This window comes from Chelonus insularis, unplaced genomic scaffold (assembly GCF_013357705.1).
Source record: "Chelonus insularis isolate UGA/USDA-ARS -01 unplaced genomic scaffold, ASM1335770v1 contig_71_pilon, whole genome shotgun sequence".
Lineage (NCBI taxonomy): Eukaryota > Metazoa > Arthropoda > Insecta > Hymenoptera > Braconidae > Chelonus > Chelonus insularis.
In genome coordinates, this window is record NW_023276721.1 from 342,063 (window position 1) to 366,018 (window position 23,956).

At 29.7% G+C, this 23,956-nt stretch overlaps 3 protein-coding genes across 8 annotated transcripts; 2 read left to right on the forward strand and 1 right to left on the reverse strand.

The window, feature by feature from the left end:
- Positions 1 to 715: 715 nt before the first annotated feature.
- Positions 716 to 1,339, forward strand: LOC118071071 (uncharacterized). The gene is made up of 3 exons (XM_035090026.1): positions 716 to 956; positions 1,030 to 1,117; positions 1,246 to 1,339. The coding sequence occupies exons 1-3, from the start codon at positions 719 to 721 to the stop codon at positions 1,337 to 1,339; spliced, it is 420 nt and encodes a 139-aa protein (XP_034945917.1). The 5' UTR covers positions 716 to 718.
- Positions 1,340 to 3,325: 1,986 nt separating this feature from the next.
- On the forward strand, positions 3,326 to 7,820 carry LOC118071040 (acylamino-acid-releasing enzyme-like). Of its 4 annotated transcripts, XM_035089987.1 has the most exons (13): positions 3,326 to 3,446; positions 3,520 to 3,737; positions 3,904 to 4,070; positions 4,149 to 4,547; positions 4,638 to 4,786; positions 4,868 to 5,039; positions 5,191 to 5,442; positions 5,986 to 6,123; positions 6,190 to 6,410; positions 6,748 to 6,827; positions 6,898 to 6,945; positions 7,085 to 7,309; positions 7,389 to 7,820. In XM_035089987.1, the coding sequence occupies exons 1-13, from the start codon at positions 3,432 to 3,434 to the stop codon at positions 7,495 to 7,497; spliced, it is 2,193 nt and encodes a 730-aa protein (XP_034945878.1). In that variant the 5' UTR covers positions 3,326 to 3,431; the 3' UTR covers positions 7,498 to 7,820. The 4 variants fall into 4 exon arrangements, with proteins under 4 accessions (XP_034945878.1, XP_034945879.1, XP_034945882.1 ...); XM_035089988.1 differs by lacking the exon at positions 6,898 to 6,945; XM_035089991.1 differs by lacking the exon at positions 7,389 to 7,820 and having other exon boundaries at positions 6,898 to 6,989; positions 7,085 to 7,214.
- A 69-nt stretch (positions 7,821 to 7,889) lies between these two features.
- LOC118071041 (uncharacterized) lies at positions 7,890 to 9,755 on the reverse strand. 3 transcript variants are annotated; one of them, XM_035089994.1, is made up of 5 exons: positions 9,198 to 9,755; positions 8,829 to 9,061; positions 8,506 to 8,725; positions 8,192 to 8,389; positions 7,890 to 8,104 (listed from the first exon to the last, which is right to left on the reverse strand). In XM_035089994.1, the coding sequence occupies exons 1-5, from the start codon at positions 9,319 to 9,321 to the stop codon at positions 7,923 to 7,925; spliced, it is 957 nt and encodes a 318-aa protein (XP_034945885.1). In that variant the 5' UTR covers positions 9,322 to 9,755; the 3' UTR covers positions 7,890 to 7,922. The 3 variants fall into 3 exon arrangements, with proteins under 3 accessions (XP_034945885.1, XP_034945884.1, XP_034945883.1); XM_035089993.1 differs by having other exon boundaries at positions 7,890 to 8,389; positions 9,198 to 9,616; positions 9,678 to 9,740; XM_035089992.1 differs by having other exon boundaries at positions 7,890 to 8,389.
- Positions 9,756 to 23,956: the final 14,201 nt, after the last annotated feature.

Consider the following 23,956-nt stretch of genomic DNA (forward strand, 5'->3'; position numbering starts at 1 on the left):
AATAATGATCGTACCTATAACAATCTCGTCAGTGAAATAGAGTCAAATTTGATAGAAAACGATGTCATTCCTCATGTAATTTACTACAACTTCGATGAAAAACTCCATCGCTCGTTATCTAGAGAATTTCCTATTAGTTCTATTCACGGACTTTTTACTTCTCATTGCGAAATTTTATTAGCTCAAGCAAAAAACACCCAAGGAATCAACTTGAGAGATAGAAATCATCGTCTACTAGTAACAAAATTTATCTGTTTGAGTTTATTACCAGCAGATAATATCTAAAGAGCATTTCTTGATTTATATCACGCGATTCCAAATGAGATTATAAGAGGTGGTTTTGAACCCTTTATTCGCTACTATTATGAGAAGTGGATCTATGGAGTAGGAGTTCAAAATTATGCTTGCAATAACATTGCGTCACTTGCTGACACATGTTGCACAAACTGGAGGAAAATAACTGCTATGCTGAAGAATCGTATGGATATATGGAACTTTACTAAAAAGTTATTAAAGTGGTATGCCAAATCTCATCGAGAAATAGCAAATATTGACCAAAATAAGCCCTTAAGTTGGACTCCACGAATAAGGTCATCGGTGAACAAATCAAGATTAAGAGAAATTTGGTGGTATTTTGACAATAACAGAATAAATGTTCATGAATTTTTGAAATTCGCATTAAATGTTGTCAGTCCTTCGGTAAACAATTATCTTTATAATGACGTTGAAATTGATCCGAATTTCACACTTGTCAAATTGGTCAATGATGAAAATGGTGAGTATACTAATACAAATTTATATACATATAAATAATGACGACAATTGCATAATTATAGTTGGCGAGCTACCAGCTTATGAGTATGAGCCAAACAACGATCTTTTTGAAGACAGAGTCTTAGACAATCTACCAGCACGTCGCCGAAACAATCACATTGGAGAGGACCAGGATAATGATGGTAAAAAGTGCATTTATTGTTGAAAAAAAAATTGATTGACTCGTAATTATAGAAAATTCTATCTTTATTACAGATTTTAATGACTCTGGATCTATCTTCTTTTTCTCGATCTACAAAAACTTATGCGTGCTATGTTCTCTTCATTTCTTACTTAGCACTCGGTCAGATTTTATCTATTCTATCTATTCTCTTTACTTCTTGATTCAAAATACTTATAAAATTATGTATGTATAGATGTTGTTAAACTATATAGTTAAATTAAGACATATATGTTAAAATTATATTACAGATCAACCAATGGAGGAAGCAAACATATGTCAAGCATGCGAGAGAAACAATGTTTTGATCGAGCTTCAACCATGTGGACATGCAGCTCTATGTGAAGACTGCTATGATATAATCGATGTACTGGCAGAAGCAGATCGTGAACAAGTAAGATGTCCTTTGTGCCGAGGAATCATTGAAGATATAATTCCTATCGTTTAAGTATCTTCGTAAAATTTTTTTTTAATGTAAAGATGACTATAAAGTTATTGTTATGAAGACTATAACTATAATATTATAAAGATTCTAAATAATATAAGTTATCTTTATCTTTTTTTAGACTATAATTTAAAGAATTAAAGTTACATAATTTAATTTTGAACTGAATTAAATATTTAAAGAACAAGGCATAGTACGTAAGTTTGTTTCGTCTAAAAAATTAAGTTTTTTCTACTAAAAATCACAACCAAATTTAATTTCATTAAAATTTCATATTTTTTTTAAACAAAACGAAAGAAAAAGTTCAGTTTAACTTTAAATATTATCAATGATTGTTTTAAAACAAATATTTGGAAATGCTATAGTTAATTGAGTGAATAATATTAACAATGCTGAATAGTTAACTCTACAAAATTTGATTTTAAACTGTGTGACATATTTAAAAAACAAGATATAGTATGTAAGATTGTTCCACTTGAAAAGTTAAGTTTTTTCTACGTAAAATTAAAAAAAAAAATAACTAAATTTAATTTGATTAAGATTTCATTTTCTAAGAGAAAGAGGAAGTTCATGTTTGACTTTGAATATTATTAAGTAATAATTGTTCTAGAAATCATATAGCATTGTACACGCGTTATATTTTAATTAAAATTGAAAATTATGTAACAGGATAAGACGATGAATGTGGAATGATGATATTATGTATGAGGAGACTACATTCTTAATTCTAAATGTACAAATAACTGATTTATAGTTATTTTATATTTTTAATGATATGCACAGACATAAATGGAAAAAAAAATTTTTTTACATAATGGAGTGATCTCATGAGAATGCTTGAAAGTAATCAAATTTGTTGATTACGAGTTATCGTCATGGTAATAATTCTAATAAAATAAATATCAACGTGTGAGTGAATGAATATTTTTTTTTTTATTATTGTGTATCGATATACCCTTTGGTATAATAAAAAATAATGCTTCAAAGAAAAATTTATGATAAAAATTATTATCGTTCATTCCACACTTGAATTGAAAAGGAAATAAATTATCGTATGATAATCTTCAGGCAGAAATAGTAATGAAGCTATTCTAACATGGTTCCAAAAAAAGCTCACATTTTCTCATCGTATACTTCTTTAATTAGTATTTAAATTTTGCTATGCATAATAATGATAATTATAAAAAACAATTATTTCGCTCTAGTTTTAACAGAGTTAGAAAAAAAGAATAAAGATGCACCAGTTGGTATTAATCATCGATATAACATACGAGATAAAGCTGATAAATTGAAAACAATAGATCTTAGCATTGATGTGTCAGTAAGTCTGTTAGATTAATCTATAAATAAATTTCTTCACTTCATTTTAATTGACTTTGTATATTTAGAAAATTGATTCAAAAATTGAGCGAGTCCTTAATACCTGTGAAAATTATAACTTAGTTACTCAATTAAAACCAAAACATTTTTTACATAGTTAGAAATTAAATCAGATTAATTTATTTATTTAACAATCTATTTTTTCTGCATATAAACAATTCAGTCTAATTTTTTATTTAATTTAATTCAGTTATTTTCTATTGTTTGAATTTTATGTTCGAACATATATTTACTTATGATATGAGCCGAGAGAAAATCTTCTTTATCAACTGCAGAAATACAGAGGGCGTTGGCGTCAGTACATTGTGACATTTACAAAAAATTACCATTATTTATTCATCAATTTATTTATTTAATATAATATAAAATAATAATATTATTCAATAAAATAATTGACTCTATTGTCATTCATCATTAATGAATGCTGTTAATAATTGTTAATATACAACCTGAAATATACATATTAAGATCTCGGAAATTTTACCGTAGTACAAAATCAAGTCGTAGGCATTTGTTGCATTCGGGACCTTCTATGGCACCCGGGTAGGGGGAATCAGTCGTCTCCGGGACTTTAGCCTAGCCTTAAAAGTTCGGAACTTTAGTTGATTGAAAATGTCCTCAGCTCAAGTAAGTCGAAATTTGTTAGTTTAAAGTTTCAATTATGAACATATTTTTTTTTATTAAAACATTTTTCTTTTAGGGAGATAAAATAATCAATTTTTACAAAACTTTAGCTAGTATTCCCACATTAAATTCAGCAAAACTGTTGTGGTTTAAAAATTCACAATTCTTTGTCCAAAGTAGTTGGACACAACGAAATTTAGAAAGATCAATTAATCAAAAGTTTATCATAGATTACGTTTTATCAAATGACTTACAAGTTATTGCAGAAAATTTTCCAGTGGATATTACATCCGAGTATTTATTAAATAAATAAAATTTATTATTATTAAACATCAATAATTAATTATTTACATTTTATGCTTTAAATAAATAATACATCAAGAGTCTTTCAATACGATTCATAATCCTTTTTTTTAATCTACTTCTAATAATAGATTAATTATTTATAGCATTTTTTTAGATCATTGTCTAAAATTTCAACAAAAAACGAATATAAAGCTATTTTGAGATCTGTTCAAGGCAAAGACTCCAGTAATAAACAATGTATTGAAATTTGGAGTAAAAATTGTTTAATTAAAAATTATGATTTATCAGCACTTGATGTCCATGGAGATGTTTATTTTGATGGTTAATTATTTGTAATTTAGTTGTCTATTTGAAGTAATAATAATTACGAATCGTATGATAATAAAAATTAATCTTCAGGTGAATTCGGTTCATTCTCATGGTCATCTGAATCTACAAAGCTTTTATATATTGCTGAAAAAAAATTAGAAAAATCAGAACCTTTCTACAAACAAAAGTCATTAGATAAGAAGAATGATGATAAAAATGTTAAAGGAAATGAATATATATTTAAACCTGATTGGGGAGAACAAATGGTTGGTAAACATCGTCCAACAATCTGTGTTTTAGATATAAATTCAAATATAATTTCTGCCTTGCCTGAAATGTCCAATGATCTTTCGCCTGGTCAAGTTATTTGGACTCCTAATAATGATGGAATTGTTGGAGTTGCATGGAAACATGAGCCTCGATATTTAGGACTTATTTACTGTACTAATCGAGAATCTTGGATATTTTTGTTGAAAAATGAAAATATGCGTAAGTCTGTTATTTTTACATTTAAAAGTTTTTGTGACGTAAATTTTTTATGTATATTATATCAGATGTAAGAAAACAAAAAAATTCCAGAAAAGCTTTCAAGTGATGGTTGTTGTGTTCGATCTCCACGATTTAGTCCTGATGGAAAGCATTTAGTATGGCTAGAACGAGATTTGAGTGGTCCTCATCATAATTGTCATCGACTAATGCACTTGAACTGGGAAAATCGAACTGAAAAAGTAAAATATAACGATCGATATGAAGATAATTATTTTTAAGAATATAATATATTCTAATAAAGACCATTTTCTATTTTTTAGGTAGATATTTTGATTGACATAGTCCGTCAAAATAAAGCTATTAAAAACGATAAATTATTTTATGGATTATATAATCATGATCTTCCACGACGATGCTGGAGTACAGATTCAAGATTTTTATTCTTCAGTACTCAACAACATTCAAATATTCGATCATATATTTTTGATTTAAGTATGTATATGTTTTTTTTAACATTTTTAAATGTATCTTACTACTATACTTCTTGTTGTGGTACTATCACTTTTTTAGACTTGAGTAAGATTATCAATAATTGAAACATTTGAAAAATTTATTTAATGGTACAATAATGTATTTATTACAGAAACAAAAGCATTATTAGAAATTGCTAACGATTCTAGTAGTCTCAATATTTTAGATGTTCAAAATGATATTATATTATTTACAAAAACATCATTACTTCAACCACCTAATTTATGTGTAGGCCGTTTTAATGGTAATATACCAGACTACATTATTCTAAATACCATTTCATCAACAAATCAAGCAATTGATTTAAATGAAAATTATATGTATGAAGTGAATGAATACTCGTATTGCAATGATGAAAAAATCAGTGAGTATTGACATAAAAATACATTATGCAATACCTGTAACAATTAAGTTAAGGTGCCTTGAGCAGAAAAATATAGTTATATAAAAGTATACCTTTGCGCACTAGTTTTAGGCAAACAAATAGATAAAATAATGAAATACCTACAGGAAAAGATTCGCGCAACAACAATCTATGGAATGAAACGAGATGAGGACGATTGGTTGAAGAATAAGCAAAAAATCCGAAATTAAAAGTCTAAAGCGATTTGACAGATTGTTTTTCATATTTCTAACTCCTACTTGTTTACATATGGCCGACCAAAATCTGTCAAATCGCTTTAGACTTTTAATTTCGGATTTTTGGCTTATTCTTCAACCAATCGTCCTCATCTCGTTTCATTCCATAGATTGTTGTTGCGCGAATCTTTTCCTGTAGGTATTTCATTATTTTATCTATTTGTTTGCCTAAAACTAGTGCGCAAAGGTATACTTTTATATACCTATATTTTTCCGCTCAAGGCGCTTTAAATTTCAAAAATTTATTAGCATAAATATATAATTTTAGGAAACTTTAATTATATCTACTATGGACCAAAGCATGGTGACGATAAAACTTGTCCATTAATTGTTACTCCACATGGAGGACCTCATTCATCATATGTAAACACATTTTCTCTGGAATCAGCATTGTTAGTTTTACTAGGTAATTTGCTGATTTATTATAAACCGATTATTATTTTTTAATATAAAATTGTCAAAAAATCTTTAGGATTCAGTATAGTACAAGTGAATTATCGGGGTTCAACAGGAATGGGTTCGGACAACCTAGAATATCTTCAAGGACGGGTTGGAAATATTGATGTCATTGATTGTGTTACTGCCACTCATGAAGCACTTAAAAAATATCATTGGTTAGATCCTAAAAAAATAGGATTGAGTGGTGGCTCTCATGGGGGTTTTTTAGTAGCTCATTTGAGTGCACAGTACAATGTATGCAAAACTACTTATTTTCGTCATACCCGTGCGGAAAGTTTATTTTTTCATTGGAGAGGAGTTGAACTTTCCACACAAGTATGACGAAATAGTACATTTTACACCTAGAGAGGAAAAGTAGACTATTTCAAAGTACTGAAAAATTAGTACCAGTGATGGTTGAATCTGAAAAATTTCTATTAATTATCTATTAATACATATCAGATCTGAAGACGACCCCATCAGATTAGATCTGAATGTGTTTTTTACGGGTCTCTAGGTGTGAAATGTACTAATTTTTTTCAATTATATTGACGAAAATAATATAGCACTCAAAGTTGCTGTTTATTTACAGAAAATATATAGGGTTGTTGTTTCGAGAAATCCGGTAATTGACATAGCTGTGATGTTCACTATATCAGATATTCCTGATTGGTAATTAATAATATTTTTTAGATCATGATATTACATTCACTAATCAAATCATTTTCTATAAATATTTCAGTCGCAATGCTCTGTTTAGTGATGAAAAAATGGCCCTTGGCCATGATATGTAAGCTTAAAATGATCATTTCTACAGTATCTCGATATATATATGTATATACACTCATTATTATTGATACGAAATATTGTTATAATATCCGTAATTTAATTAATGTTTATAATCTATTTGAATCGTAATTTCATTTCAGGTGTGCAGCCGCGATAAATACACCATACTACGAAAAATTTGACAGTGGAACACAATCTAATAATGAAGAAATTTTATTGAAAATGTTTAAATGTTCACCTATCGTTCATGTAAATAATGTAATAGCACCAACTCTGCTTTGTATAGGAAAAAATGATCTTCGTGTCCCTCCTTCTCAGGGAAAACAATGGTATCATCGATTAAAAGCAAACGGAGTTTTAACAAAGTATGATTATTAACTGTAAATTAAAGAGACATTTTTTGATAATTAATGGAATTATTGTAATTATCTTATTTTATTTTAGAATGCTTATTTATGATGATTGCCATCCATTAAATAATGTTCCAGTGGAAATGGATGCAATAATTAATGCTGCATTGTGGTTTTGTGAGCACTTCAAAATTAATAATTAATAAATACTTTTCATCAAATGGTGCGGGTGTTATAACAAAATTATAAAAAATTGATACAAAAATTTATTATTATTGAAATAATTTATACAATATGAATGATAAAATCATTTTTCAAATTTATATACTAATAAAGTAGATTACAAAAATAGTTTTTTTAGAAAAAAATGTACTACAACATTATTTATATAAAAATCTACTTAAAATGGATAAACTTGCTCACTATTATCGGAATGTGAAAATACAGTTCGCATTTAATTCATTGAGTATGAAAACAACACAATTAGAGAATAGTCATAATATAATGAAATTAACATTTTACAAAATATTATCATTTATTGCAATAATTCTTATCCTGCACGATTATTGAAATTTATGAATAAAATAAAAAAGATTTAATATAAAAAATTGATCATCAAATCTTAAAATTAGATGGAAGTTGAATTTTGATTTTCAGGAAATAATGATTCATAACTAGGAGGTAAGTCCTTATCAAGTGCAGTTGAAACACCACTCACATGAAGCATAGGTGCTGAGGAAACTGGTTGTTCAGAAATAATTCCCGGCTCATGATTTGTATTCGAATAAGTATTATTTTCTAGTATAGGGCCTGCACAATCGGAAGACCAGCATAACTTTTTATGTCGTCTACATATCCAAAGACTCATTAAAAATATTATAAAACAAAGAACAATACTTGTTACTGCAGCTACTGTTACTTTAGCCCCTGTACCGTTGTTATGTACGTCATTAAAGCAATTATTTTCATCACTACAGTAATCTGTAATGCAATTTCGGTATCCATCACAATTATAAGTATCTGAGATACAATAGGTCGGCAACCTATGTCGTAAACTTATATCACCAAGTCGTTCATGAAATCCTGTAGTACAGTCTATTAACAAATTATGACAATAAAATATTTAGGTTGATAGTGTAAAAGATGAATATTATATTTTAGAGAAGTTTCTATAAGTAGTATCTTGTAAATTATTATGTAATTTTATTTACCTCTATATGGAGTATATGTAATTGTAATATCTAAAGGTTGATCACTAGGTTTAAGAGGTTCTTTGGAAACAAATATTACTGTTTCTATTTCTCCTTCAAATTCGGATGTTACATCGAGAGTTAACATTCTACCTAATTGTTGATTAGAATAGAAATCTATTTTTGATCCGTCGAATTGTCCGCAAAATTTTCCGGTTTCATTATGATATTTTCTACGAAACTGAATATTATAATTAATTTTAGTTACTATGACATACATAACAGTTTAACTTAAAAATATAAAAATTTAGTAAACACAAATAGAATTTTAGTACATATTATACCTTGATATAATCCAAACACTCGCCACGAACTTGGCGAAAAGATAAATTTTGTATTACAGCCATAATGCGACGTCCTTCTGTTTTTATCTTGAATTTACAATATAAATCAGTTGTACGATACGTCCAACTATCGAAAACATTATTTGGTCGAATCATAATAGCATTCGTATTTATAGTTAGTGGTTTTAATTTTCTACGAAGAGGATGACATATTTCTTCTTCTGCTAAGGAATCTGAAAAGATAGAAAAAAATGAATTTTAGTCATCAACTAATGGAAAAATTTAAAAATATAAGTTTTATAAATTAAAAAAAAAATTAATTTTAACTAATTATTAGGAAATAATGTGTTTTAAAGATTAATTACTTACGTATATCATATGCAGATAAAGAATTTTTCGAAGAATTTCGATGACATATTCCAAAGCATACAGAATCAAAATATATAATAAAATACAAATAAATATAAAGAAACATCTGTTTTCCATTCATCATTGATGAAGTGTCAAAACATCATGGCTATTTATATCTTTATTTGTCGTTCTAACAATTAATAAATTGCAAGTCAAATAACCATTGATGTATTAATGTATATGAATATTTCGTCATTGGAACGTGGAAGACTCATGATTCATAGTTATTACGTGATTTTTTAAGATTTATATGCTCATTTACTAGAAGATCAGATACCATCAAACATCAAACAGGTTGAACTACTTTGATCATAAATATTTTTGAATTTTAATGAGGACTATCAAAACTATTGCAAAAACTATGAATTACCACCACACTAGAAATATTTTGAGATTGAGTAATAATTATTCAATATTTATATCTTCACTTTGCGATACCTTTTTCTTTAAAACACTGGAAAGTGTCTGTACATAAAAAGACAATGGTCGGCCATATTTAATTGAACAACGCCATATTGGCTGACATATTGGAAACCATATTGATAATGTGAGTGATTTGATTGGTTTTAGATCACGTGATAATTTTAAACCTGATATTTATCAGAGAAAAGAAATAATATACACTGACAGAAATTTTTTCCGGTGGCGAATTATAGAATTTACTTGTCCCCAGTATAAAAGTGATAGGTAAAAAAGTTTCGGAAGGCAGGTAAAGAAAGTACCTGGAATCAGTAAAACTTCGTTTTAAAATGAATAAAAAAAATACTGAGTCTAAATACAGAATATACCACTCCTGAGTAGACTACAAGCGGTTGAAGAAGTAATAAGTATACAAGTTTTATGAAAATAAAGTACTTGTATTTAAGTAGTCTTTCTACTTGGAATCAGTATAATGTGAGCCAATGTATTTTGTTTATCTCAAGTAGGTAGATAATAAAAGAAGATTACAAAGTTTACTTCAGTTGATAATATAGTTTTCTTACACTGAGGATCTTCCTTACTTACCACAAGTGTATTTTATACGGAGATCCCGTATAAAGCGTACTTATGCTAAGTATAATGCTGTTTTACACTTCAAAAACCATGTTCTCACATTATGAATCCTTTTTTATTAATAAGAAAATACTTGTTACTTGATTCAAGTATGTCAATTCTTCACTGCAAGTATATTATATACTTAAATTAAGTATACGAAGTACTCATGCTAAAATTTTTTTCTTATTAAATTTAAAAATTTCAAAATATAAATAATCATATTAATAATAAAAAAGTTACTGTTATACCCATTGGTATTGGTCAATTTAAATTAGTGACCATTACTGATGAAGTAATTTAATGATTAAATATTCAGTAATTAATAAATAGATGAAAAGTAATCTTATAATAATTACAACAATTACTGTTGTACTTTTAAATACGTGGAGCTGCTACACTTACACTGGGCAGCAGCTCGAGATATTGAAATATGCAACAATATTTGTTGCACTTATGAAAAAATTATGATTATCTCTATGAATTAATAATTATACAATCAATCATTTATTTATCATCATCAAAGGTATTATATCGAATAATTTATTTCTGAGCGCTAAGTTGGAAAATAAACACTCTACAGGCATAGTCTAACTGGAGCAACTTGGAGTTTTTAAAAGCACAACACCAATTTGTTGTTATTATCATTCAATTATGATTCTTTCTCTAAATTAATCAATGAACATTAAATAATTTTATTATGATTATTAAAGATTTAACATTAAGCCATTTATAGCTGAACGCTGGATTGAAAGATAAACTCCTAAAGCTCCTAACATGTCTTACTGCAGCAGCTTGAGGTATTGAAATGTACCACAATAATCGTTCCAATCACTGTAAAATTTCGATTCATTTTTAGAATTAATTAATAGACATGCAATTAATTATTAATTATTATTAAAGATTCTATAATCAATAATTTATCTCTGAGCGCTATATTACGAGTTAGACTTTTAACAGGCCCAGTGTAAGTGTAGCAGCTCCACGTATTTAAAAGTACAACAGTAATTGTTGTAATTATTATAAGATTACTTTTCATCTATTTATTAATTACTGAATATTTAATCATTAAATTACTTCATCAGTAATGGTCACTAATTTAAATTGACCAATACCAATGGGTATAACAGTAACTTTTTTATTATTAATATGATTATTTATATTTTGAAATTTTTAAATTTAATAAGAAAAAAATTTTAGCATGAGTACTTCGTATACTTAATTTAAGTATATAATATACTTGCAGTGAAGAATTGACATACTTGAATCAAGTAACAAGTATTTTCTTATTAATAAAAAAGGATTCATAATGTGAGAACATGGTTTTTGAAGTGTAAAACAGCATTATACTTAGCATAAGTACGCTTTATACGGGATCTCCGTATAAAATACACTTGTGGTAAGTAAGGAAGATCCTCAGTGTAAGAAAACTATATTATCAACTGAAGTAAACTTTGTAATCTTCTTTTATTATCTACCTACTTGAGATAAGCAAAATATTTACAAAAATGCAGTAATCGCTATTCTTGGTATAAATTAATATTATATTAGGATTGAGTGATGAAAAATTTAAAATCAAGTTAATGTTATTATGATTGTACAGTACACTTTAAACTTCATTTTGATATAAAATGTACTTGCATCAAAAAATAATTATACTCAAATTGAGTATATTTTGTGTTTGCCGCTAGTATACTTTCTAGCTATCACATTTTTTCTGTCAGTGCACTACTAAAATAAACGTGTCTCTTGATTTTATACTATGAATTGATTTTTTTGACATTTAGACAGATGGCAAGGACTAACGCAAACACGAATTTTGGGCGAAAAACGTATAAAAATAGAATAATTAATGATTTTTCATCTGAATGATGTGGCCGCCATCTTGGAATTTAAGCGCGGCAAGTCAGTTCATAATTTTTTCATTATTCTTTCTAATTTTTTTAATAAAAATATTCACTATATACAAAAAATTGTTGTTTACGTCAGTCTGGCATTAATTCCTCTGTAATTTGGTACCTAATTTTATAGAAATAATCGTAAATTGGCGAAGAAATTAGAAATATCCCGATCCCATGTATTTGGATAGGGGGAATCAGTCGCCTTTCTGACTTCAGCCCAGCCTTAAAATTTGTAAATTTCTTGGTGCCCTAAGGCTCCCTTTTTGTAGTGCATCCCTGAAAATTATCATTTTTCGAACGATTTCATTGTTACCTACTCAATTTCAGTTGATGTCAAGCTTCGGTCTTTTGCCGCACAACACGAGGGCGTACAGTCAACTTCGGGAAATTTTCTGACTTCAGTCCAGCCTCAATAAACAATGTTCATATTAATTTAATTAATAATTATACTCAAATTGAGTATATTTTGTGTTTGCCGCTAGTATACTTTCTAGCTATCACATTTTTTCTGTCAGTGTAGAAGAACCACCGCATGGAGATCCATTGAACAAATTCTTGGCGATACATATGGCATTTTGCCATTTGCTTTGTATCCCCAGCCATATAACAACAGGTAAAAATTACCGTCCAACAGCTCTCATTGGGATGGTTCTTCCAAAGAATACTGTTGTAATAAACCTTATATTTCTAGTGTTTGTACCTTACAAATAAGATAAACTATCCTTCATAGGTAATATTTCGAAGCAACTTTCAAAACCCTTTTAACGTCCTGCAATGAACCCTATTCTCTACAAATACTTCGTAGATTTCTAAATTCCTGAGATACTAAATTTGTTACAGTTTCACCAAAGATAAAAAACTCTCGACGTCACAGGACGCCTACCCCTTCCTGTAATAATTTCCCAGATCCTAAGCTCTTTAAATAGCACCTTCCCTTAAACTTAAGTTAGTTTTAAACAGATCTGAACATTGTGGATTTGATAAAATTGTAACGTGTTCAATTTTCAATAAACATTCATCTTAAAGTATTTAACTAACTGTGTGAAAATTGATTTCATTACATTGGTGTCAGAAGTGGGATCGACTCTCGAAAATTACAGTATTAATACTGGTTGAGAAGGATCCAAAACAAAAAAAATCAAGAAAGTTACAGAAGTTGAATCTCTTCAAGATCATCGACATCCTAAAATCTAAATCTTCGAAATCATCAAATCAACTACATCAAGAAAGTCTAATTCTTCAAAATCAACTACATCAAGAAAATCGAATTCTCCAAAATCTTCAAAATCAACTACATCAAGGAAATCTAATTCTCCAAAATCTTCGAAATCAACTACATCAAAGAAATCTAAATCTTCGGAACATCACATCAACAACAACAACAACGAACTCATCGAGTCTTCAAATCCGGTGAATCATCAGTTCTACAGCGATCCTCAGCTACAGCCAACATCAATTGCAACGGTCATGATAGACATCCTACTCTTATTGCTAGTAGATTATTAACTTCTTTTAATGGTGATAGATCAACCTTATTTGAATATTGTGATAATTGCGATAAAGCTTTAACATTAGTTAAAGATGAACATAAACCCATAATTTTTACAATCATACAAACGAAACTATCAGGAAACGCACGCGCAATTATCCGCAATAGAACATTCCCTGACTGGAAAAGCCTTAAAACATACCTGATAGACGCTTATTCGGAAAAGAGGTCACATGCTCAGTGGCAACTAGAATTATCTTCCTGTAGACAAGGTCCAAAAGAAGACATTATGTCTTATGCAACTAAAATAGGAAATTGTTACTTTAAATTGACGAATAGCCTCCGACCCGACCTCAGTAAATCAGATAGAGCAGCTTGTGTCAAACTTTTACAAAGACAAGCAATGAACGTTTTTATTTTAGGGCTTCATAGGGACATTTCCCTAGTCGTAAAAACTCAAAAGCCTGAGACCCTTGAAGACGCCATTCAATATGCGATAGCTGAAGAATCTAAGTTAAAATCACGGAATGAAATATCTAAATTTCAGAATGTTAGTTCAAAAGAAACTAGGTATTGCACGAATTGCGACCGTACGGGTCATAGTACATTCCAATGTTTTAAATTTAGACCGAAAAATTTACCTAAAACTCATAAAATTAAAAGTGAACCAAACATTAGATATACTCAAACTGATGAATAAAAAACATGAAACTATTGCAAAAAACCCGGACATCTGATTTCTGAATGCCGGAAAAGAGCATATAACAATTCTCGGAAAAATCAAAATCAACCAAACTTAACGTTTTAAAATCAACCCAGGCAAAACAATCCTCACCCCTCAATATCACAAATCAAAAACAATCTCAATAAATTCGCAACTTAAATGTTGATATTTCTAATCACATCACTCAAGAAAATGAATCTTTAAACTTAACCGATGTTCCGGTAGCTGCCGGACCTCGGAACATTGGTTAAGTTTAAAGATTAAAATAACCAACACTATTGAGGAAAAAGTACATCTTCTACTTGATAGTGGCGCAGATATATCAGTAATTAAAATTTCCGAGTTAGATGACGATACTCCTTGTTTTGAAGACATTAAACTTAATATAAACGGTCTTTCTAACGAAAATATTGGAACACTAGGCTACTGCCATCTAGAATTAATTGTTGACCAATATAAATACCCAGTAATTTTTCATGTTGTCAAAGATAACTTTCCTCTACCTTACTCTGGAACACTCGGAAATGACATTCTTTACCACCTCAAAACTAAAGTTGATCATAACAGCGAATCTCTTAAGTTTTTAGAAGGCTCTCTCCCCTTAATCTACAATGTAAAAAACTTGGCTACTTCTTTAGCAGGAGATAAATCAGTAGATACCAAAGCACAACCTAAAGTCCTTAAACTCAATGCTAGAACCGAAACAATTGTGCCAATTAAGATTATTAATCCGGAGTTAAAAGAAAGTATAATCGATACAATTGAAATCCAGAAAGGAATTTATCTCACAGGTAGTATCGTTAAAGTAAACTCAGACGGTTTCGCGTATACCACTATCCTTAATACTACTGATGACGAACATACATTAGACAATATCTAATGGACAACTGAACCAATATCCGATAAAGTTTACATAAGAAATGCACAGTGCAACTCTAATTATCAATCTAACAGATTACAATTAATAAATCAAAATCTTCGATTAAGTCACTTAAACGAAGAAGAAGCAAATCATGTTAGAGAAATTTGTATCGATTACAATCACATAATACACTTGGAAAACGACAAACTTACTCAAACTAACACCCTCAATCATAAAATTCTTGTCAACAATGACACCCCAATAAACGTTAAAACCTACAGATTTCCCGAGATACATAAAGAAGAGGTAGCCAAACAAATTTCTACAATGGAAAAAGATGAAATTGTTAGAAACTCCGAATCGCCTTGGAATGCTCCTGTTTAGGTAGTACCTAAGAAAAAGGATGCATCAGGAAAACAAAAATAGTGTGTTGTCATAGATTACCGTAAACTGAACGAAAAAACCATTGGTTACGTGTATCCACTACCCAATATCGTTGACATTTTAGACCAATTAGGGAAATCAAAATATTTTACAACCTTAGATCTAGCTTCCGGTTTTCACCAAATCCCCATGAGTGACGAAGATGCAGCAAAAACAGCTTTTTCTACGCCCCAAGGTCACTATGAATTCATTAGAATGCCCTTCGGATTGAAGAATGTTCCCGCAACCTTTTAAGATTAATGAATATAGTCTTAGCAGGTATTCAAGGCATTAGATGTTTAGTTTATCTTGACGATATCATCATATTCGCTGACTCCCTAGAAACTCACGGAAAACGTCTTCGAAAAGTCTTTGAACGACTCTCGAAACATAATCTCAAAATCCAACCAGACAAATGCGAATTCTTATGTCGCGAAGTAATGTACCTAGGTCATAAAATCTCTGAAACTGGAGTGCATCCCAATCCAGCAAAAATCACAACTGTTTTAAATTTCTCCATTCCAAAAAATTGCACAGACATTAAATCGTTCTTAGGTCTCGCTGGTTATTATCGCAGGTTCATCCAAAATTTTAGCGACATTATCAAACCCCTAACTAGTTTGTTGAAAAAGAATGTCGATTTTATTTGGTCAAGTTCTCAACAAGCAGCTTTCGAAACCATAAAATCCAAATTAATTTCAGAACCAATCCTTATCTACCCTGATTTCACCCAAGAATTTATATTAACAACAGATGCAAGTAATTTCGCAATCGGCGCCGTTCTATCTTAAGAACGAGAAAATTCCAATGGTAACAAAAGATTAGATCTAACAATTGCCTATCTACGTAGGACTTTAAACGCTGCAGAAACAAGGTATCCCACCATTGAACGCGAACTTCTAGCAATAGTCTGGACTACTAAGCATTATAGATTTTATCTTTTTGGAAGAAAATTCAAAATACTCACCGATCATAGGCCCTTGACCTGGCTATTTAAAACTACAGACCCTAGTTCAAGGTTACTAAGGTGGAGATTGAAGCTTGAAAAATACGAGTATGAAATTCAGTACAAGCCTGGTAAACTAAACCAGAATGCTGATGCATTGAGTCGTATATCTCTCTCAAATGAACAGCTCCCTCTCATGAAAGAAACAGTAAAAGTAAACACAGTAACGCTAAATCTTTCATATGAAAACTTTGTAAAATCGTTAGAAACTAAAATAATATCAACGAATCAAATCATGGAATACGAAGAACCTTTGAAATCAGTAGATGACAACCATGCAATATTTATTTCTGAACATATAAATATTAAAGACAATCTAATCGACATATCGAAACATTTTAAACAATTAATATCAATAGATCAAAAATTGTACGAAGTCATTGTCTTACCCTACGAAAATATTAAAGTCTACTACATAATAGTCAAAAGAAAACTCTCGGATAATCCAGATATGAAAGATATCTTTGGAGCTCTATTAAATCTAAAAAAAACACTACTTCTCGAAAACCATAAATCGATAAATATTCCTAAACCTTTTTATGAGACTCTTCGTTAGGATAAAATCAGATCTATGTTTCGCTATATTTTTGAAAACTCAAACATAACAATTAAATTGTATCCGAGTAATCTAATTGAACCAAAACCTCATGAAATTGAAGAAATACTCAGAGAAAATCATTCTTCCCTAACAGCAGGTCATACGGGGTTTCACAAAACCTATGAAAGAATAAAAAAATTATCCAAATGGAACGATATGAAAAGTGACATTAAAAACTTCATAAAAACTTGTGAATCTTGCCAAGTAAACAAGCTCGACCGGAAGCGTAACGAAAATCCAATGGTTATTACCTCCACATTTTCTAAACCGTTTCAAAGAATAGCCCTTGACATTGTAGGTCCCTTAACCCTAACTGAATCTGGAAATAAATACATTTTAACTCTTCAAGACGACTTAACTAAGTTCTCTCAAGCTTATGCAATTCCTACGATTCTAAAACAATAGCACAAAAACTCATCTGCCAATTTGTTTGTAAATACGGACTACCTGAAGAAATTTTAACCGATCAAGGCAGAGATTCCACATCATCTCTTCTCAAACAAATGGCTAAACTTTTTAAAATTAAACGGATTCAAACCACAGCCTACGACCCCCAGACCAACGGAGGTCTAGAAAGAAGTCATGCTACTCTAGCTGACTATTTAAAACACTTCATCAACGAAAATCAAACTGATTGGGATTGTTGGATTGATCTCGTCATGTTCTCCTATTATACCTCAACTCACATTTCTACTCAATTCACACCTCATATATTAATCTTTGGTCACAAACCGACACTTCCTAGTGCTTTTACGAAACCTCCAGAATTCAAATACACTTATGACGACTATATCGACAATTTAACTTTTAAACTACAAAGAACACATAAAATCGCACGAGAAAATTTAATAAATGGCAAACATAAAAATGAAAGTAACTACCCTCACGGTTTCTAGGAACTGCAATTCTACGGTAAAAAATTGTTAAAACCCAGTTGAATTGAAGTTAAATTCCAGTTATTTTCTGGTGAAAGAATGGTTAAAAACAGGCTAAATAATCGAACCGGAATTCAACCGTTTTTTCTCGGTTAAAACCCGGTTAAAAGGCAGTTAACTCGCGTATTTAACTGGATATTCACGGTTGAATCCGGGTTAAATATCAGGTATTTAATTAAATAAAACAAATTGGATATGAGTTAAAAACTAGTTAAAAACTGGTCAAATAACTAAAATATTTTTTATACATCCGGACGTATATAACGGTTAAATATTGGTTAAATAATGGAAATAGATCTCGCGTATTTAACTGCAAAACAATATTTGTAAAAACAAATCACTGATGACTCTGTATCTACTCTTGCGAATTTAACTTGTTCAAAACAGCCTGCAATTGTTATAAATAATAAAAAAACTTCAATAATTGTTGGATTTTAGTTTATCCGGCGGAATATATTTCATATCGACTAGATGAGGTCACTGATGACTCTATATCTAGTCTTGTAAAATTTATTTGTTTATAACAGCCTGTAATTGTTATCAACAATGAAAAAACTGAATTCAAATTGGATTAGTTATAGATAGAAAACGCTTTTTTTTTAATGTATTTGTACTCTACTAACGGAAAATTTTTTCTTTAACTGAATTTAAGTTATAAACTATGTAAAATGTATGTAAGCATACTTCTTCTGTTTATATTAATTGAATTTGATATAAATAATAGAAAACAGGATCTTTTTAATGTATTTGTACTCTTCTAATGGAAAATTTTTTCTTCTACTAGAATTAAGATACAAACTATATAAAATTTCTGGAAGCATACTTTTTTCGTTAATAGCAATTGAATTTTCTATAAACAACAGGAAATGGGTGCTTTTTAATATATTTGTGCTCTTCCAATAGAAAATTTTTTCTTCTACTAGAATGAAGTTACTGACCGTGTCTAACAAATGAGAACCTATTTTTTTTGTTAATATTCATCTAATTAATTATAAACAATTGAAAATGGGATCTATGCATCGTGTTCTAGTTCATTAAACGGGAAATTTTTTTTTCTACTGAAACGAAGTTGCTCACTGTGTAAAATGACTTCATACCGACTTTACATGTTTGCAACATATCATTTGTTCTAGAGGATCAGAAATTGAGTCTTACAGTAGATTTCGAATAATTTTCTTTTATTATAAATACTTACGCATACATATTTTTTTTCATCCTGTTACACAGCAACAGGTTTTTGGATATGGCTTAATCACGGATGAAGTCACAGGAATCTGCTCTTTTTTAATAATTTCTTTCAGTTGATATGCACAAAAAATCGTGAAATCTCATCAAAAACAGCCCCCTCTTTTTGGACTATACGAAAATGTGTGCCAATCATAAACAATGATAATGATGGAACGACAAAAAGTCTCAAAATCATTGTACGCTAAGTTGTTAAGTCTAAGAATCAACAATAATTTAAATAAATTATTTTTTTGACGTTTTTTTTTCGAAAAATAGTACGTTTTATGACACTAAACATAACAACCAAAAAGAGGAGGCTGTTTTTGATGAGATATCTACTCTCACCAGTATAATTTGTTTATAACAGTCCGCAATAGTTATAAATAATTAAAAAACGTCAATTTGCGTTGGATTTGAGATTTTTCCAGTTATATAAGTTTTTTTCATTTACTTGATTGCTGCATTTTTACAAGCTGTCCATCTATTTTTCAGAGTTTATTCTATTTTTTTGAAAATAAGTGTATGGTGGATAGAATTGAAAAAAATTTAGCGTTTCGTAGATTTGTTTTTTATTTTTTCAATCTAATCACCCTATTATATATTAACCATTTTCTATCGGAAGAACTTGTTTTTGTTTAATTCATTAAAATTTTATGTTTTTTCTTCAGTCGTTGTGAAAAGTCTCAAGAATCAACACTATTTTTGTAGGAACGTTTGAGGAGTACATTTACGTTTTTACATTGATTAATCTTTTAGGAGTTGTTATGGGTTTTTCAAAAATGAGGTTGATTTTCAATATATATTTAAATAAGTGCACGTATATGTTTCTATACTAACTATATTTGTCAATACTATCTATTTACATTCATCAAAATATTGTTCATTGGTTCGAGTTATTATTTACTATTTATCTATATATAATTCATTCAATACACATCATAAGAAGCGAGTCTATTCATATGAACCACTTTCAAACGACCGTTCGGAATTTTCTGAATTCTAAAAACAACATCATTTAATTTGTTTTCAATGAAATATGGACCTTCCCAATCTGATTGAAGTTAAGGGCATTTCCCTTTAACTCTTCTTCTAATCCCACTTCTGACACCAAATGTAAAATAATAGAATGAAAACAACTTATATTAAAAGTTCGTTTATTAAAAGTGATAGATTCAAATACAGAATCGAAGACAAGACGTCTAATGTTAGCCAGTCTCAGTCCTAAACTGGAGATAAACAAACTCTCCCCTCGTTGCTATAAAAAATCTAATCGTCAAGCAATCGTCATCAACTAACAAACTGTCGTTAGTCAATCTATCTATAGATGGACACACATATATTTTACAATGTATTATATATCTTACTGATATATATTATATACCAAATATTATATCTCGGCCATTATGAGACGAATTTCAACTAAAAATTATATTTTAAACGCTTATTGAATTTTGAAGTTCATGACAATTACAGGCTGTTATAAACAAATAAATTTTACAAGACTAGATATAGAGTCATCAGTGACCTCATCTAGTCGATATGAAATATATTCCGCCGGATAAACTAAAATCCAACAATTATTGAAGTTTTTTTATTATTTATAACAATTGCAGGCTGTTTTGAACAAGTTAAATTCGCAAGAGTAGATACAGAGTCATCAGTGATTTGTTTTTACAAATATTGTTTTGCAGTTAAATACGCGAGATCTATTTCCATTATTTAACCAATATTTAACCGTTATATACGTCCGGATGTATAAAAAATATTTTAGTTATTTGACCAGTTTTTAACTAGTTTTTAACTCATATCCAATTTGTTTTATTTAATTAAATACCTGATATTTAACCCGGATTCAACCGTGAATATCCAGTTAAATACGCGAGTTAACTGCCTTTTAACCGGGTTTTAACCGAGAAAAAACGGTTGAATTCCGGTTCGATTATTTAACCGGAATTTAACTGGTTTTTTCCAGTTTATAGAAACCGCGAGGCTACGACAAAAACTCAAAAGAAAAATCATATGAAGAAGGAGATCTAGTTTTTCTAACAAACGAACAATTTCCTAAGTGTAAAAAGCTAACTGCACGACATAGCGGTCCTTATAAAATAATTAAAATCAACTTTCCAGTCAATGTAATTCTTAAAATCAAGAATAAAAACGTTACAGTCCACACTAATAGAATGAAGCATGCACACCTGAGGAAATAACACAACTCTGTTACAGCTTACTGCCCGTGGCTCTCGCTCAATATAAAATCCATAATATCACACATAACCCAGGAATCTTTTATGACGAACTTGGAAAACTAGCACTCTACGATACTTCGTGGAAGTTAATAACTCATTTTGACATAACTGAGATTAATAAAAAGGTACAATTAGTCGAATTAGCCTTAACCAAAACAAAAACTATGTGAATCAAATTATTTGTTCTCCTGTAAAACCTCACTATTACTCCTAGAACATTCCGCCTCAGAACTACGTAAGCTATGATCTGAATTAACTCATATGTTAGGATCTAATAGAGTCAAAAGAGGTTGGTTCAATGGTATTGGAACAATATTTAAAATCATTACGGGAAATTTAGACAACAATGATGCTAAGGATTACAATGAAGTTATAAACCAAGTTCAAGAAGACGAACACCAACTCACCCAATTACTTAAATCTCAAATTCAAGTAGTCAGTACCACCATAACCAATTTCAATGAAACTATTACAAATTTTCAGAATAGTCAAAAAATACTTAATGACAATCTAGATACTATTCACTACTATATGCATAATTATTCCTTACAAATTGAACACTATGAAGTCAAAAAAACTGTCGAAAGCCACCTTTCGTACTTAACTTTACTATTTGACGAATTGCGTAACGGACTGAACGGAATTCTCCAAACTATCTTTTCGCAAAAAATAACGTTTTACATCTCCGCATCATAAATCCTACACAATTTGTTAATGAACTTAAAAAAACTGTTGTGCAATTACCGGCAGGATTCCACTATCCATGTATATTAGATATTTCAAACGCTAACTCTCTTCTCAATTTGATAGACCTTCAGTCATACTTTTCAAATAATAAATTGTTATACATAATTAATACACCTTTAGTACGAGATCCTAAATACATACTATACAACCTAATACCTTTCCCTTCACTCCAAAAATTGAATAATTACCTCTTTATCCAACCTTCAAATAAATATTTGGTTATTTCCGAAATAAAAACTCAATATTCCTTAGTAGAAAATTTAGCCCATTGCAAACTTACTGTGTCTGGATTTTATATTTGCAAACTTTCTTACCCACTATATACAGCCTTTCCCCCTCTCCGTTGTGAAATGGAATTGTTATATCCTCTTCAAAACATTCCTAAATTATGCGATACCCGAGTAGCTCAAATAGTCGATGAAAAATGGTATAAACTAAAAAATAAAAACATTTAGATGTATATTTTACTCGAAACTATTTCTATCTTAATTTGTTGTCGAGCTACCAAAATTATTGATATAAATCTCCAAGGGTCAGGCTTATTCGAACTAAAACCCCATTGTAAAGCCTAGACTGCTACTACCCTACTTGCCGCAGAAAGTTATTTTACCAGCAATTATACCATGAAAATAATCTCTTTTAACATTACTACAGATGATTGTTGAGAAATAAATAATTTAACATTAACAAATATACCCATTATAAAACAGCTGCCAAAAATTAACATCAACTTAAACAATCTCGATATTGCCAGTCATAAACTTTCATCTATCTCCGATATGATAGATGATTTAAATAAGCATAAATCAATAGATTATAAGATAACTATATTTATATATTTATATATATAGATTATAAGATAACTATATTTACATATATTGGCTATATTGTATGTATCTTATTGATAATATATATAATTCTTAGATGTTGTTCACGTAGATTAAGTAAATTAACAAGATGTATAACTCCACATGATGGAAATGCTCCTAGAAATTGTTCTAAAATAGTGAATTGTTTAACCCTAAAAATTTGTAACTCCAGCCTTAAAACTCCAAATCAAACACATTTTCGTATACTTCTATAATTAATATCTTCCGATGAATCCGAAAATAATCATGTAAGTGAAGAGCCTCGCCTTCACCAGAAAACTAGTGAACTTAAAGATAAGATTTAATAATAATTAAACCTATACCTTTAATCTTAAGGAGGGAGGTGTAATAAACCTTATATTTCTAGTATTTGTACCTTACAAATAAGATAAACATCCTTCATAGGTAATATTCCGAAGCAACTTTCAAAACCCTTTTAACGTCCTGCAATGAACCCTATTCTCTACAAATACTTCGTAGATTTCTAAATTCCTGAAATACTAAATTTGTCACAGTTTCACCAAAGATAAAAAACTCTCGACGTCACAGGACGCCTACCCCTTCCTGTAATAATCTCCCAGATCCTAAGCTTTTTAAATAGCGCCTTCCCTTAAGGCTGGGCTGAAGTCAGAAAGTTTCCCGGAGTTGACTTTACGCC